Genomic DNA, 16,588 nt, shown 5'->3' on the forward strand with positions numbered 1-16,588 from the left:
CCTTCCGAAAGCGATCGCCGAATCAACACCAGATTGAATCTAATCATTATTATTCGATTTAATCATTTTAACTTCTGATAACTTCGTCACTTCTTTCCACGTGGCGGTCCGATCTGAAGCGGACAAAAAGGATCAGTCTGAGTTGGAAATCGGAGATCCGACTCCGAGCCGGCCCTGACGCCCTGACTGACGCATATTTACTCCCTCCTCTTTCCTCCCTACTTCGGGGACCTACAACCTACAGCGGCTACAACGCATTTTTTCCCGGTCTGCTTAGTCAATCGTGATTCTCTCGATTGCATCGAAGAAATACGGTGCTTAATTGTAGTAAAAAATGGTCGCCGGACGTGCGTTGCATTTTGTATTCAAGATACCGGATCGCGGATTAACAGCCAAGTTTTACCGTGAGATTCTCGGGATGAAGGTAAAGAGATATTATTCTTATTAATACCTTTTCTCCCTTCCTTCCACGTGATTCAACTTGTTGATTGTTGTCGCAGGTGCTCAGGCACGAAGAATTCACGGACGGATGCGAGGCCGCGTGTAACGGGTGAGTAATCGCCCTCGCGACTTGTCATTGTGGTGCAATAGTAATTTTCCGTGACAGTCATTTAATTTTTTTTACGTACTCGAAACAACGAGAAAAAGAAAATCGAAATATGACAATAAATGTATATTTATTGAACAAATTAGAAACTTATATATATCTTTGCCAGTAAATAATTAGCAAAAATGATTTTTACTTGACCAACTGGCCACATTTATTAATTGCAATAATCATCACTGTCATCAGTGATTATTACTATGCGGCCAGTTGAGTCGAGTAAAAATCATTTTTGTGTATACACAATAAATATAAATATATTTATTGATGTGTGTATCTTTTATATCTTTTATGAGGTCTTTGTTTCTAATTTCCTCTTCCAGGATATATGATACACACGTCAAGACTGCTTACAAACCTTTGTTTATACCTGCACACTTATAATTATTGTAAATCATAATCTACTACAATGTTACAGTACAAATTTTGTTTAGGATATCTGTCTTTTTCTTTATCAGCATAATAAAATGCATCGCATTGCTTATTCGTGTAAAACATTTTTGAAGCTACCATGCTATATTGTAAATATGTGGTTCTTTTATTTTTTTACAGACCATACGCGAATCGTTGGAGCAAAACGATGATAGGGTATGGCCCGGAAGACACACATTTTGTGATTGAGTTGACGTATAACTATGGGATTAAAGAATATGAAACTGGAAACGACTTTAAAGCTGTCACCATACATTCGAAAGACGCGATTGAAAGAGCACGCGCGAAAGGCTGGCCGATGCACGAAGAAGATGGAAAGTTTGTGATGCAGGCACCTGGTGGATATAAATATCACATTATTAACGAACAACCTCCTGCTAACAGCGGTAAATATCTTTACCACTATGAAGTTATATAATAATATAAATCTCTTTGTGAATAATTCTAACAATAACTTACAGATACAGTTGTAAAATTATAGTAAATATATGAAAAAGAAAATAAAAATTATATCACATTTTTAGCAAAATTATTATTTTTTAAATATGTTGGCTGCTTTGAACAGATCCAGTTGAGAAAGTTACTTTATCTAGCTCCAATCTTGAACGTACCATTGCCTATTGGAAAGATATTTTGGGATTAAAGATATTCGACAGGAAAGACAAAAGCGTGCTGATGGGCTATGGCAAAGATCAAGCCAAATTAGAATTTGAAGATATTGGTGAGTATAAATATCTATTTTTTATTTTAAATTTTTGTTAAATTATAACTACCGACTAAGTATTTAATATGATTTATTATTAAATTATTATGAATTTTTGGTGTATCAGGCACTGAAGTTAATCACGCAAAAGCATATGGACGTATCGCTTTCTCAATACCGTATTCGGAGCAACCCACAATCCAAAAAGCTATTAAAGAAAGTGGAAATAAAATTTTGACTGATCTGATAACTTTGGATACACCGGGAAAAGCTTCTGTAAGAGTTATCATTCTTGCTGATCCAGTAAGTACTTGCGGTACCTAAAACGAGACATCGTACAGTCGGAATTTATAAATTGTATTGCCTGTTTTCTAGGATGGGCACGAGATCTGTTTCGTGGACGATGAAGGATTTAGACAACTCTCCGTTCCAGATTATCCAAGTGAAGCAATTTTAGATAAATATATTAAAAAGGAAGCAGCAGATAAATTGGCGTGAAAATTTACCACGGTGCGGTCTCGCTTCGCGAGACACTACCGTGTCTTTTGATCTGTTATTGAAGTATTATTTGCAATTTAATAATATTAAGTGTAGACATTCATGGTGGTGGAATGCTAATTGTAAAAAAAGATTAATACTTAAGCAATGTTGAAGACATCAAAGTAAAAATATGTAAATATACAAATAAAAAATGTTCTCATTGTTTCGTAAAAACAAACTTTATTTCTTATATCAAATTGCATAAGATTAAATATTGTGTAGATACTTATATGTATATTTATCGTCAAATTTAATTAAATTTTATTACACAACAGTTTAACGTTAAAGTTTTCAATTCGATTGGAAGTCTTGTATGATTAGAAAACCTGATTTTTTTGTATCATTTTCATAGAAATAACAGATGCTGACGCTTAGACATGAAACGGCAATTCTCGTTTTGTGATAGCGTTTATCAACCATAATTATATTGAAAGCATTTAATTGTATTAGTGAGTGGTCAACAGGTCAATAACGTTATCTTTCAATGTGCCTATGTTACTGAGAAAGACGCAATTTACTGAGAAGAGATGCTGATAAACGTAAGAAAAACATTTAACATACGCACATCAAGCACACCAGTTTCCTCAAATCAGTGTATGTGGAGGGGGCAATAGGCGCCGAGGGATCTTGGAGCACGAGGCGTGCTTCAACGGTCGTCGTACAGGTCCGTGCAAGTTCAAGTCTTGTCTAGTCTTGAGGAGAGTCGAGTCAGAGCTTCGCCAGCAGTTAGTTACATTCGTTCCGAAAGACTTTATACGAAAGTTCATTAAATATACATATTACCCAAGAGTCATCTCTTCGAATTATTCGGACATCCTTACACTATCGTCGTTTTCATATAACAGAGATGAACATCCGAATTTTGCTACTTCTCTTTTTCCTAACACTTCTTATAACAGGTAAATAAACTTTTACAAATAGCGTTATTACATCGAGGTGATAATTTTGTATATTATTTTATATCATATGTGCGTGGAAAGTGGCCCATTCCGCGCGTGACACGCGCGCAATGGGCCATTTTCCACGCACTTGTAATATAAAATAGGGTGTGTAACACGTGTGTTAAGTTGAAAATTGGACGTGCGGAGTGGACGCACGAGCCGGAGGCGAGTTTCCAACTTACAATTTCCAACTTACAGCACTTGTTACACAAATAACTATTAAGTAATCTTTATTTTCTAATAACTTTTTTTCACCCACGCGTGTTTATCTTAAATTAATTTTTAATATATCGGTGAAAAAAATATTGCGTAGATTTATTAGATATAAATCCATCTTATTTTCAGACGATGTAAAAGCAGGAAGATCCGGATCCTCGCGAGGCTCGTCATCACGAGGTTCGTCATCACGCGGTGGTTCATATTCTTCTTCGTCTAGATCTGGATCATATGGGCATGGAAGTTCATCGGGCAGCCACACAACGAGCTCAAAAAATAACGGTTATGGAAGTTCATCAAGTAAATACACGCCAGGCTCAACTGGATATGGAAGTACATCAGGTGGCCACGTGACAGGCTCAAGTTCTACTGGATATGGAAGTTCATCAGGCGGACGTGCAACAGGATCAAACCCAACTAGAACTTCATCGAGTCAGTATACGATACGATTATAATATATAATAATGAAAGAGAGGATATTATTTTGATCTTTTACAGCATTATATTCATAATAATTATATGTTACTTTTCTTGTAGGTCAAACTTCGCATCAGCAAAATAAAGATGCATCCACGACTTTTTTACAAGCTGAAGGAGGAGGTGCTACGCGACCCTGTAAGTGCAATAAACAGCAAACAGCAATTGCGCGAAGCATTTATTTCTCATTAAATTTAAATATTTTTGTTTGTATAAAGCTCAAACTAATTCCGCACAATCCGGCCGGCCATCAGTATCATTTGGCAATACAGGTATTATTAGTATGATTATCTTATTATTTACAATTAGAATACATTATGAGATAGAAAGAATTATTTTTAAATGTTAGTTTGGATATTATTTTTAATATTTTTTTTTATTTTGCGTCTACTTCCATTTGTTTATGTTTTTTATAGTTAACTATAGTATAAAAAAATGATATATTCCTTTCTGTTCACCATTTTTCTATTAGGAACTTATCCAGGGAATCGTGGAACATCAGGTGTTACAACCGAGAGTAAACAAAATTCTGCACCATACAGTCCATCGGCACCATATAATCCATCAGCACCGCGTAATCCGTCAGCACCGTACAATCCATCAGCACCGCGTAATCCGTCAGCACCGTACAATCCATCAGCACCGCGTAATCCATCGGCACCATATAATCCATCAGCACCGTACAATCCATCAGCACCGTACAATCCATCTGCACCATACAATCCATCAGCACCATACAACCCGTACAGTCCATCAGCATCATCTGCTAATCATGTGCCGAAAGCCACTGTGGTGCCTTCGCAAAGTCATGGTAAATACTTTTTAATATATTCAACAAGATAATTTATGCTTTTAAGTTCTTGAGATTTAAGAAATAATAATCGTCAATTATAATTATTGATTTTAACAAAAAATTAATCAAGTTAAAGGAATAAATGTTTTGTAGCAAATATAAATTTAAAACATAATTAAAAATTATATACAATTTTCTTGCAGCTCCGACTTCCTTCGGCCAACCAAGCGCGCCTTACAACCCGTCACAAGGAACTGCACCTAACAATCCTTCATGGAGCAATCCACATTTCAATCAAGGAACTGCACCTAACAATCCTTCATGGAGCAATCCACATTTCAATCCGAGTCAATCTTACCCACCAGGTAAATACCCACCAGGACCCATTTCTACTAACATTGGCTTCAAAGATCATCTGCGCCCTCCAACTTCGATGCCCGTTCCTTCCGCACCTTATCCACGTCCTCCTTACCCTATTTCTGGTTCTAATCCACATCCTCCCCCTTATCCAGGCCATCCCTTCGGTCATTCGAATCAACCTCATTCCACGTACAATCCTAGTTACAACCCCGTTCCTGGTCAGATTGGACATCCTTCCAGTTACCCAGCGCACATTCCACCACCCGTACCTGGTACATTCGGAAATCCTTATTCCACGCACCCTGTTGGCGGAACATACGGCGCAGCTGGACACAGCTATTATCCTCAACAACACGTCCTGGCGCAGCCAGCAGCACAACCGTATATACCTGGACAAACGGTCATAATGGTTCCCGGTAAACAAGACAGCGGCAGAGGCCTCGGTCAAATGGTGAAGGAGGCACTCGTGTTCTCCACAGTCAACGCCGGGGTGAATAGGCTGATAAACCCGTATCCTCATTACGCGCATGATTACAGCAGTCCGGCGACAAGTAGTAGCAGCAGTCCTGGCGAATCACATATAACTTACAATAATTATTACAACACTGCTCCTACGGGTAATGTTTCTCCGGCTTCGCCGAATGCACCTCAGGAAAATGTTCCCGTTGCATATCCCGCCAATCCAGGTCCGGTGAACAATCCGGTTATTACTCCGGGTGTATCAATCCCTACAATAGTCAACAACGGTAGCACAACATATCCAGTTGGCGGTTCTTCTGTAAACGCAAGGAGTACAGCCAATAATGAGGGAGCTCCTCCAGTTGTGCCTTCTAATCCTGGATTTCCGGCTGGCAATGCAGTAAATAATCAAGGAACGTCTAATCAAGGAACGTCTAATCAAGAAACAACTATTTCTTCTCCACTGTATAAAATATCAGACAATGATTTATCGACGTTGACCGAAGAGTTATTCATGAAACAAGAAGTTAATATATCCAAGTATTTGACGTTACATCTTCAGAGTAAATCTGTGAACGTAACCGATGCAGCTAAAGGACCGTAAGCATTTAAATCAGCCAAAATGATTATTCAATGTATCTCGTTTTTACACATTTGTTTTATTTGTACACACTTTTCGTTTCTAGATTGATTTACGTGCAAGAAGAGGTGTACGATTACCCAACGATCTTAGGTATTCGACAGCTCTACGACAATTACGAACACAATTCCACCGTGAAGGAGATTCCTACGCCGGAAAAGCGAAAGAAAGAGGACCTTCTATTAGATGTGCTCCTGAACACGAACGTGATGTCCAGAGCTATGCGATGGTTGTCGGATCGAGGTTTCATCGATCCCGATGATTTCGAGAGGAAGGACACTTTGCGGCATATGTGGTTTAACACATTCGACGGTGCCACCTCAGGGTTCGAGCGAGTGTTCACATCCGAAAGATATGGTACGGAGCTTCTTGGAGTGCAGGACTGGATCTACTTTAATTATCAAGAATCGAAAAACCGCATTGATTACATGGGGTATATTGATACCATGAAGCTTGGCGATGTGAGTAGTCATATTATACGATATAGATGCAATATGTATATGTGTGTACTGAGATATACTGTATGTTCTTAATGTCACGTACGATATAAGAATAGTATAATATATTGTATGTTTTTAAGATTAGTTAATAACTTACTTCATTTGCTTTTCGCAGAGAGCCTCGTTGGTAAAATTGAACTTCCAAATGGATGGTGTTATTAGACCGAACGCAACGATATTCGTGGGCACACTTCCCGAGCTTGAGATGTCCCTGTACACGATATGCTTTTACGCCAGGCCGAATGATCTATGTCCCGTTTCTCTTGGTGGAAGCAAGTTTAATATTTTCACACATTCGTTTAGATATTACGGGAAAGATCTCATAGATCTTGCGCTTCCTATTTTCTAATTCTGTATTGAATAAATTCTCGGATGCAATAATATAAGTTACCGAATACATAATGTGAGTATAATTTTAATAGAAAGTATTAAATGTTAATGTAAGAATGATAAAATATATGAATTAACTTCTTTCGATTTTTATTCTTATAAGACGACAAATTTTGTTACAATAATGAAAAAAATGTATTGTAATTTATTTGGAAAATTTATACGGTCTTATAGTACTTCTCTTGTATAACAAAAAATAATATGTTAATTTTTACAATTAAGTTATATCTGTTATTACAGCACTTAAGAACGACAATTGTAATTTTATATTAAAGAATAACCATTTCATTTCAACTTCTTTTTATTTTAGCGATGTAGTCCTTTTCAAGGATGCAAAGTTCAATTTTTCCTGAAATTTGTATAATATAATATTAGTGAGTAAAATATATAATTATTTTCGTACAATGTATTATTTTTTTCAAGTATATTAAATTTAACATATTTAATTTTAAAGGTAAATTATTTAAATTTTATATTACAATAAAATTTAATAAGTAAATCTTGAAAAAAATGAAAAAAGATGTCTAGTCATAAGTTTTTACTAAGGAGAGATCAGCTTGAAATTGACTAAAGAAATCGTAGACGTAAATCCGTAGAGAAAGTGTGAGAAATCTGAAGAGAACATAGCATAACATTCGCGAATATTTTTTACCTAAAACTTTAGCTTTTATGAGGTTTTAACAATTGTCAAAGAGATTGGGTGAAAAAATATCGAAATATTGTTAAATTAATTTCGAACTCAGAACTGGTTAATTGAATAACTCAACCAATTGCAGCTCTGTGGGTGCGGAGAATCAGCGGTAAGAGAAAGCCTACAGAGCATGAATCATTCAATGTTACGGACGATGGTCACCGACGCGACGTCTAGGCCGTTCAGTATAAGGTCGAACGGTAGTAGTAGCACGTCGACTGCGTGAGCAAACAGTGCGTGTTAGAGATTTCTTCGAGTTTTCAACAGATCACGACGACAATTCGATAGAAGCGAAGCGAGCAACAACGAATATGAGAATCAGGGCGTGCCTGGTCACCGTGATTGTGATTTTATTTATTTTTGGTAATCGCATACGTTATTCCTAAGCAAATATTATTGTAGATTATAAGGCGTTATTCGATTAGTGGGTGAGAATTGTGCAGGAGAATGATCAAATTTACACGACTTTTGACGACTCTTAAATTTGCACGAAGTTCATTAATAATAAAATGCTTCGCTTAATTAGAAATCGGTTTTTATTAAAATAACTTTGTTGAATTTTACAAAATATTCGACGTTAATTATCTTAATGCTTCAAATTCTGTTTAAGCGGATTTTAGAATGTTCTCAAAATTTGTGCGAAGTGCTTTAACAATAAAATAATACTTTAATTAATCAAGAATCAATTTTTGGTAAAAAAATTTAGTTCAAATTTTACAGAAAATTCGATATTAATCTGTGACTAAACTTTAAATTAAAATTCTGTTTAAGCGAACTTTCCTGAATCAAGTTATATGTGTTACGTGTTGATACGGAAGCACAGTTCGTGGAAACGCATTCGCTTCTATAACTATAAGTCACGAATTAGCTGAGCTAATTTTGTGGGAATTACTAGCAATTACGGAACAGTTTTCAGATTAGTCAGAAAATCTTGCTGTGCTTAATACAGATATTGTGATTTTAAAAACCGGTTATTGTATCCATAAAAAAATTTAAAAAAAGTACAGGAACATGTTTAATTTATTAATAAATGCGGTGCAATGACGTAAACTGAACATATGTCGGATCTTTACACGCGTAAAATTTATTATTTTTAATCTATTTATGCTATATTTAAAGGTCTTTCGAAGCATCTTTTAGTTAGATCACGCATAAAAATAAAATGGACGCAATCAGCTATTTAATTACACAGTAAAAGAAAAATGGAGGAAATGTATTAAAATCACGTAAGATTTACGTAGAACTTTGATGAATCGACTAATAAATATAGACTGCGTAATAAGTGAAATCAGCGGAGCAAATTGCTCTTTCATGTTACTCCATACGTCATACCATCAATGTAAGCTCCTCATATGGCATTATTCACTTGACGGCGTTTACCATAATTGTATTACTGCGTCCATGATACTAAATTAGATTCTCATCGAAAGTCACGTAAATCGAAACTGTTTCAAAATGTGTTCTTCAAATGCGTTTCAAATGCGTACAAGTTTTACGTTGCACAAATAATTCAAAAAAGTTTGTGAGAACGATCACAGCTCTTTCAAAAAGATTGCAAGGTTTATTAAAAATTATATTATAGAATTTTATCAATATAAAAAATCTCGTGCATAATTTAATAAAAATTGCGTTTTTCATTATGAAGAAAAATTTAAAATATATAGGACTTGATTTTTAGATTATCCCTGTATCTATTGTATAATATAGCCCGGACAGCACGTATATGTCTAAAAGACGTCGTAAAGACATCTTTTAGACACACGTGTCTAAAAGACATCTTTACGACATCTGTTAGACATCTTTTAGACATGCGTGCTATCTGGGAGGACACGAACATGTTCAGCGTAATATATGATATTGAATCAATGAATGGACACGCACAATTGCTGCTACATTATATAATAATCTGTTGAAGAACAATTGACCTGCGAACAATTTGCACCGGTGTCGAATCGCGAGAAATAAAAGAGATCAATATAGGTTGCATAGATTAGATTGATAGTCACTCAATCACAATGTATTTTGTGACAGGATATCTCGATTCATCCTGACATAATCCTATACCTTTAAGACAAATTCAGATTATTCGTACAGATTATTTTTACAGTAAATAAAAAAATTCGGAATATTCTGTATTTTTATCAGGAATAAGAATTCTTTTGCACATTTGTGCATAGATTTTGTATTTAAACTATATCTTTATAGTTATGCTTTGTCTCCGAAGTTACACTAACTCTAACAATAAGTTACAACTCTCTTCAATACTCGCAAAAGCTTCTCTTTGCGATGTGACACAAATGCCATCTCGATTTAATTTTATCTGTAATACTTAAGAACAGAAATCAATAAATCAACGCTCTTAATTATGTACAGTATAATTATGTACAGTAAGATTAATCATTATTATTATCAGTTGTATTAACTGAGACATATGCAAATTTACAATTTTAAAAGACGTCCAGCTAAATGCTGAAAAGTTATTGCACGTGATAAATTGCAGATGTAATATCGTGCTTACAGCAGACACAGACGGTCGTAGAACCAGCGCAGGAACCTCTCGAAGGTCAGGATGGGGTTCTTCCTCTTCCTCTCGGCGGTCAAATGGAGGTTCTCAACATAGAACAACTCAACGGCCCCCACAGTCTGGTACGTAATTACGTTGTTAACGTAAACGTTTACACATGTTTTATCACTACATATTTCTATTCCCATATGCGGTCAAAGCTCGGATCTTGGTAGCCTAATACTACTTTCTGTGTATATTTTTATACATATATTTTCCAACTTAGTAAACTGCGCGCCGATTTTTTGTCAGACTAAAAATCTCTTTTCCCCTAATTTAATCAATTCGATTTAATTAGATGGAGGGATTTTAATGTTCCAACAATAAACTGTGTTTTAAGTCCGACAAAGAATTGGCGCGCAGTTTATTAACAATGGAAAATATGGGTATAAAAATGCACACATTATTTCGCTATTCTATATATTCTATTATTTATTTACAATACATTATTAATTTCTATTCTAGTATTATTCTATTACTATTATCTTTATACATTTTACTATTATACCTACATATATCCCTATATATTATAATTAATAAATTTTTTTTTAAATATTTATGAAGTTCTCGTCGGTTCTTTCAATATTGCATCATGTTGAACAATCTATATCGTTGGCAGTAAAGAAAAGAAAATCCACATCACTAGTTACATTGTAAAGAGCCAATCGTGAAAGATCATCGAATTAAGAGCTCCCTTTCATAATTATCCTACACGGAATTGCGCAGTGGTTTGCAAATATTGATATGTATCTGCGCGTTAGATTTCTTACAAATTCGATGAGTCACCGCTTCGCATCAGACAATAGCCTTCTACGGCTTCACATATATGTTTCGCTCGTCTCTAATAACAACACGAATCCCGTTACGTTCGCAAGGCTCAAACCCAGGTAAAATAGGATGGAACGTGCCACCGGGCAGCAACAATAAAGCACCCTCCGGGACCAGCAATGTCAAGCCGTCGGCTCCGGTATCCGACCACGTTTCCAAGACTAGCGCGACGAATGTACAATCAGGATATCCGTCAGGGAATCCGCCGCCGCCATACAGTCCATCGGGTATATTAAATTAATTCTTTCGTATTTTAAAGCGGAGAACAAAACCCAGCGTAACATCAGCGAGTTTGGATCTCGATGCACTCAAGAGTGAGATACCTCTATGACCAGCATTTGCGACACAGGAGATCAAAGTTGCTAAAATTATATCCAGTTGTGAAATATATATATATATTTTTTTTTCAAGTTAAAGTTGCAATATTTATTGTGTGTCTTCTTGTAAAATCTTAATTGATCATCTAATCTCGCTCTCTCTTTGTATCTTCTTTCAAATCTCAATTTAAAATCTAAAAATCTAAATTTTTTTATGTAACTTCATGAGGACTGTAATTTTCAAGGAGTTTATAATCCCAATTTTTCTGATGACGGTTCTTAGGCGGATATCCTAGGCAGCCAGTTAACAACCCCTACGGCGCCGGCGGGTACAACCAGCCTAGCCAGGGCTACCCGTCCTACAACAATCCTTCTCCCGGCTACGGTGGCCACTCGCCCTACGGTCAGGCTTACAATCCGTCCTACGGCGGGCATTCCCCCGGCGGTTACGGCGGGCATCCCGGCGGTTACGGCGGGCAATCCGGCGGTTACGGTGGGCATCCCGGCGGTTACGGTGGGCAGCAACCGTCCTACGTTCAACCTGCCATTCAACAGGCGCCGGCGCTCACCGTCCTGCAACCGAGCCGACCTGGCATCGGCCAGCTGGCCAAGGAAGCGCTGATCTACTCCAGCGTGAGCGCAGGCGTGAGCGCGGCCGTCAACAGATTGCTACCGGGTGGCATCTACGGGCACAGTCCGGGATACGGCAGCGGCGGCGCCGGCGCCGCGGGCGGTAGCCGCACCGAGATCACATATAATAATTATTACAACAATGGGTCGAGTCCAGCTAACGGGGAAGCGCCCGCGGCTCCGGCGAATAATAACGCGGCTGCGTCCGCTAATTTGAACGCACCCAGCTCGGCAACGTCAGCGGTTCAGCCGCCACCGGAAGCGGAGAAGAAAGCTGAAGCGCCCAGCAATGCCAACGCACCCAGCCCTCAGGAAGACGGCAAACCGAGCCCGCCGAAGTATCCGATTTCTAACGAGGAGGTGAAGAAGTTGTCGGAGAGACTCTTCGAGGCGGATAAGAACAACGCGTACAAGTACGTCACCGTGAACCTGCAGGGACAGACGAAGGAAGACGGCACCGGGGATGACGCTTCTCTACCGTAAGTACTTATCGTTAGTTAGAACCGTCAGTTCGACTGGCTCGTGCTATCTTCACCTTGAATGAAATAATTGGATGGAATAATTCCGCGCATCGAGAGTTTCAATGACCTCATTCTGTTATAATTTCAGCCTACTGGACGTCAAACCGGAAGCGTATGAAATCCCGACGATTAAAAGCCTGTTGGCGTTGCACGACAATTACGAGATAGACGTTAAGACGAAGGAGACCGTCACGCCCGATGAGCGAAAGGAGGAAGCGGAGCTGCTCGACAGGTTCTTGGAGACCGACGTGTTTAAAGCGACGATGAAGTACCTGGCCGACGAGGCATTCATTCCGAACGACGAGTACGAGTTCAAGGACACCCTGAAACGTATCTGGTTCTCGCAGTTCCAGCGAGTGGAGGGAGAGCCGTCCAGTTCCGGCTTCGAGGCGGTGTTCGTCGCGGAGAAGCTCGACTCCTACATGATCGGTCCGCAGAATTGGATTTACTTCGCCAAACAGGAGTCGCAGAAGAATCTCGACTATCGCGGATACATAAACGATGTCAAATTAGCGGACGTAAGCAAAGCCACGCTCACGTATTTGAAAATTTAGCTTATGTGTATTTATTATACGGATTTTCTTATCCTTGCAGAAGGGAGAAGCTATCAAGGTACGCTCAGCGTTCAATGTACCTGACACGAAACATTCGGTCACGACCCTTCTCGTCGGTCTCTCACCCGAATTGGAGATGGCTCTTTACACAGTGTGCTTCTACCTGCGTCCGAACGACGTTTGTCCGATTTCATTGGGCGGAAAGGACGTCAATCTGGTTTCTACCAGATTCAACTACTTCGGCAAAGATATTTTGATCGCCGGTTTTATCGCGGGGTGAAATCTGGAATAGAGCTAAAAAGCCCTTTTGAGATACTTCATAAGTTGCGTGATTTAAGTAGACCTAAGAAGAACGTTCGGACAAATCTTAAATCAAAATAATTTTTAGAACGAAATTTTTATGCTTATATACATATTGCTTTTAGTTTAATATACCTATATTTATCCAGCATGATATTTTAAGACAAATTTCATTCTTTTATCCATCTGTGTATCGAATATGTACAAACTTGTTAGCGAGGAAGATATACCCATGCATGATCTCCATGTATCTCTCTCTTTCTCACGAATCACGTATAAACTTATCTTTATTGTAATAAAAACGAAAGGGACACAACTACGATGCATACCTGAGGTATCCTGGCGCTCCTTTTTCCTAATTCCGAAAATTCCATCACAGGTATTATGGTCGGTCGTCCGTGTGCACATCGATTGGGAAATTTCGTGTGCTTCAATAATTTTACAAGACTCGTACACTGCTCCAAAGTTAGCTTGTCGCCGAATTTAATGGCACCTGAAAAAAGTTCCAAATATGTAATAAAAGAAAAAGTAGGTTTGTTGCAGGAAAATCTGCAACGTTTCGAAATACAGCAATCGTCTTTGATATATAATTGATATAATATAATAATTATTATTATATTATTTGTACACATATGTAATCATACATAACAATATATATATTTTTTATAAAGCTATCTGACAAATACCATGGCAAGCCTCTGATGCTATAGCATTATGAATAGTTAACGGTAATGCGTTTGCTTGACTTGTTATACTGCGAGTCTTTAGCACTTCGTTTAATAAACTACGGATTCTTGACAATATTTTCTCACTGTTGCAGGGATCAGTATTCGTAACTAAACATTGCGGTATTGTGCGTATCAATAGTGTGTTTTCCTTTGACGATCCCAAACTTATGCCGTATTTCCTCAACAACATTTTATTGCGTTGAAGTAAATTGCACATTTCTGTAGGAAATTCCATGGGTAGAGGATCACGCAAGTTAACAGAGAGCAACTCGCTCTCGTTCTGCACGTTGTATTCTAAATAATAAAAATAATAATTATAACTAAATACTTAGAAGAAGATCTACAATTAGTACGTATCTCACATATATTTCCATACTCAATTAATTAAAAAATTAATTTAATTTAATATAGGTATCATTTATATAATTTTTGAATAAACTATTCAGCTAAAAAGAAACATTATTTCTTATCTTCTAAGAAAATATTATAATTATTTACTAAGAAGTAAATTTTCGTAACGTATTCTTTCATGGACGGCATGTTGATCGACCATTAATAGAATCTTCATTTTATCGTACTCCATCCACGCGGCGATAAATTCGTTATTAACTTGATTAATGATCTACAGGAAAAATATATTCATCAAGATAGCTCTCAGATAATTTATTGCTTTGAAAATTTACACACGTACTTTTATGCACTCTAATGACGCTCGCGACAATTTAAATTCGCATAATTTTTGCTTTAACTTGCAAGGATGTACAGCTGTTTGTTCATGTTGCCAGTTTTCTGTAACTAGATAAGTAAATAAATAAATATTTATTTATATAATTACTTATATAATAATAAATTAATTATATACATGTAGCGCGCTAATTTATTACTCCGTCTGAAAATTACTTACACGGAATCGTATCATTAGGACTGTTAAAGCATTTTACGTTTGTCAATTTAACATTATAACGTTGAAGACCATACAACTTTCGTGGCAAAAAATCAAACTGATTGTTAGATTCGATAAACTGTCGGGAACGTATATCATTTTCGGAAAATGTATTATTCATATTTCTCGCAGAATCGCGTTTCTTGTTATTCGTGTAATAAGTCCAGTTCGACCATTCGGAAAGAGGAGAAATCATGTTTATACAATTATTGTTACTGTCATTGTAATAATTGTAAGTTTTATCAGATTTAGTACAATTATCTGTTAAATTCATGGAACTTCCTTGCACTTTGTCAACGTCATTATGCACCTTTTCTACAACTTCACACAAATTCGTTATAGAAGCAATTCGGCAATGAATGCTATTTAATACATTATTTCTCCTACTTTCAACATTATCATCTCTATGCTGTTTGTTGAAAGAATCGGTTATAATTGTTGGTGAAATTTTTTTTCTTTTAAAGCCAGTCATAACGACTTTGTTTCTTATCACCAAAGACGAAACATTTTTACGTCCGTTGATATTGCAACTGAAAACCGATCTTTTTGACTTCAAATATATCTGTTTCAACAGCTGCGTTTTACATAAATAAGGAGTAACTGCAGAAACCGCAGCTTCTTCTGCGAGACATTTGAAGGCGCAGTTCTTAATGGTATTTAATATCTTCTGCATATCGTAAAACATGATGTATCTTTCCCCATTTTCGGTAACAAACGTGAATTCTTTCTGCGAGAATGTAAGAAAGAACAGGATAAACATATTTTTATCGTATGGATCGCGCGCATTGGATTCCTGGTCGGAGAACAAGTTGAGCCTTTCTTTGAAGGCGATTTTAATCAACCTCAGGATAAGTGGGCAACAGATCGGTCTGTGATTTAGAAATATCCATTGCATCGCGTTTTTATCAGACAATCCCACGTAGCCGTGATAATTCGCGATGAATTCGGGACTGCATTGTACCGACCATACGCGATTCAATGGCAGATCTTTCCCAAACAGTGTTCTCAGGACTTCGACCGAGCTGTGCGGCTTTGCAATTCTCAGAACAACCTTCTTCCGGTCGTCGTCTCTAATCGAAAAGGACACCTGATTGCATCAATATAAAGAGAACATTATGAGACAAATTATCCCGACTGATATGATCGCTACGATAAATTAAATCGTACTTCTAACTTTGTAACAGCTATAGCCGCGATAAGAGAACAAATGGTAGATATATCCCACTTTTTAAGCGGCGGTATTTCGTGGAAGCCGTAGATGGACACCGTCGTGCCGCACGAAGGTCTCTGCTCTATTTGCTTTAAATTGGGCGCAAATCCCACCTCGAACGCCTTTAAGAAAAATAATACGAAAGACAACTGTCTTAAAAAGGTCTCAAATAACATCCATTTTTCAAGATCTTGAATAAATTTAAAATTAAATTTAATATAATTTAATTTAATTAATTATATTATTTA

At 37.2% G+C, this 16,588-nt stretch overlaps 4 protein-coding genes across 7 annotated transcripts in view; 3 read left to right on the forward strand and 1 right to left on the reverse strand.

The window, feature by feature from the left end:
* Window positions 1-127: 127 nt before the first annotated feature.
* On the forward strand, window positions 128-2,429 carry LOC112457444 (glyoxalase domain-containing protein 4). The gene is made up of 6 exons (XM_025020500.1): window positions 128-424; window positions 501-550; window positions 1,157-1,422; window positions 1,602-1,757; window positions 1,867-2,042; window positions 2,115-2,429. Exons 1-6 carry the CDS (start codon window positions 335-337, stop codon window positions 2,235-2,237), a joined length of 861 nt encoding a protein of 286 aa, XP_024876268.1. The 5' UTR covers window positions 128-334; the 3' UTR covers window positions 2,238-2,429.
* A 475-nt stretch (window positions 2,430-2,904) lies between these two features.
* Window positions 2,905-7,343, forward strand: LOC112457441 (poly(U)-specific endoribonuclease homolog). 3 transcript variants are annotated; one of them, XM_025020494.1, is made up of 9 exons: window positions 2,905-3,178; window positions 3,566-3,868; window positions 3,974-4,051; window positions 4,132-4,185; window positions 4,386-4,504; window positions 4,595-4,724; window positions 4,910-6,125; window positions 6,212-6,626; window positions 6,781-7,014. In XM_025020494.1, exons 1-9 carry the CDS (start codon window positions 3,127-3,129, stop codon window positions 7,012-7,014), a joined length of 2,601 nt encoding a protein of 866 aa, XP_024876262.1. In that variant the 5' UTR covers window positions 2,905-3,126. The 3 variants fall into 3 exon arrangements, with proteins under 3 accessions (XP_024876262.1, XP_024876261.1, XP_024876263.1); XM_025020493.1 differs by having other exon boundaries at window positions 2,906-3,178; window positions 4,386-4,724; window positions 6,781-7,343; XM_025020495.1 differs by lacking the exon at window positions 2,905-3,178 and having other exon boundaries at window positions 3,718-3,872; window positions 4,386-4,724; window positions 6,781-7,343.
* A 575-nt stretch (window positions 7,344-7,918) lies between these two features.
* Window positions 7,919-13,775, forward strand: LOC112457443 (poly(U)-specific endoribonuclease homolog). 2 transcript variants are annotated; one of them, XM_025020497.1, is made up of 6 exons: window positions 7,919-8,109; window positions 10,267-10,392; window positions 11,185-11,364; window positions 11,738-12,563; window positions 12,694-13,123; window positions 13,200-13,775. In XM_025020497.1, exons 1-6 carry the CDS (start codon window positions 8,058-8,060, stop codon window positions 13,437-13,439), a joined length of 1,854 nt encoding a protein of 617 aa, XP_024876265.1. In that variant the 5' UTR covers window positions 7,919-8,057; the 3' UTR covers window positions 13,440-13,775. The 2 variants fall into 2 exon arrangements, with proteins under 2 accessions (XP_024876265.1, XP_024876266.1); XM_025020498.1 differs by having other exon boundaries at window positions 10,270-10,392.
* Window positions 13,776-13,787: 12 nt separating this feature from the next.
* Window positions 13,788-16,588, reverse strand: part of LOC112457442 — a 3,990-nt gene continuing 1,189 nt past the window's right edge. The window contains exons 3-7 of the mRNA XM_025020496.1: window positions 16,298-16,462; window positions 15,092-16,217; window positions 14,879-14,982; window positions 14,686-14,809; window positions 13,788-14,481 (exon numbers count right to left, since the gene is read on the reverse strand). Coding sequence (XP_024876264.1) covers window positions 14,123-14,481; window positions 14,686-14,809; window positions 14,879-14,982; window positions 15,092-16,217; window positions 16,298-16,462 — 1,878 coding nt within the window. The 3' untranslated portion in view covers window positions 13,788-14,122. The remainder of the gene's footprint in view (window positions 14,482-14,685; window positions 14,810-14,878; window positions 14,983-15,091; window positions 16,218-16,297; window positions 16,463-16,588) is intronic.

The sequence above is a fragment of the Temnothorax curvispinosus genome, unplaced genomic scaffold (assembly GCF_003070985.1).
Source record: "Temnothorax curvispinosus isolate PA1 unplaced genomic scaffold, ASM307098v1 QBEX01007779.1, whole genome shotgun sequence".
Lineage (NCBI taxonomy): Eukaryota > Metazoa > Arthropoda > Insecta > Hymenoptera > Formicidae > Temnothorax > Temnothorax curvispinosus.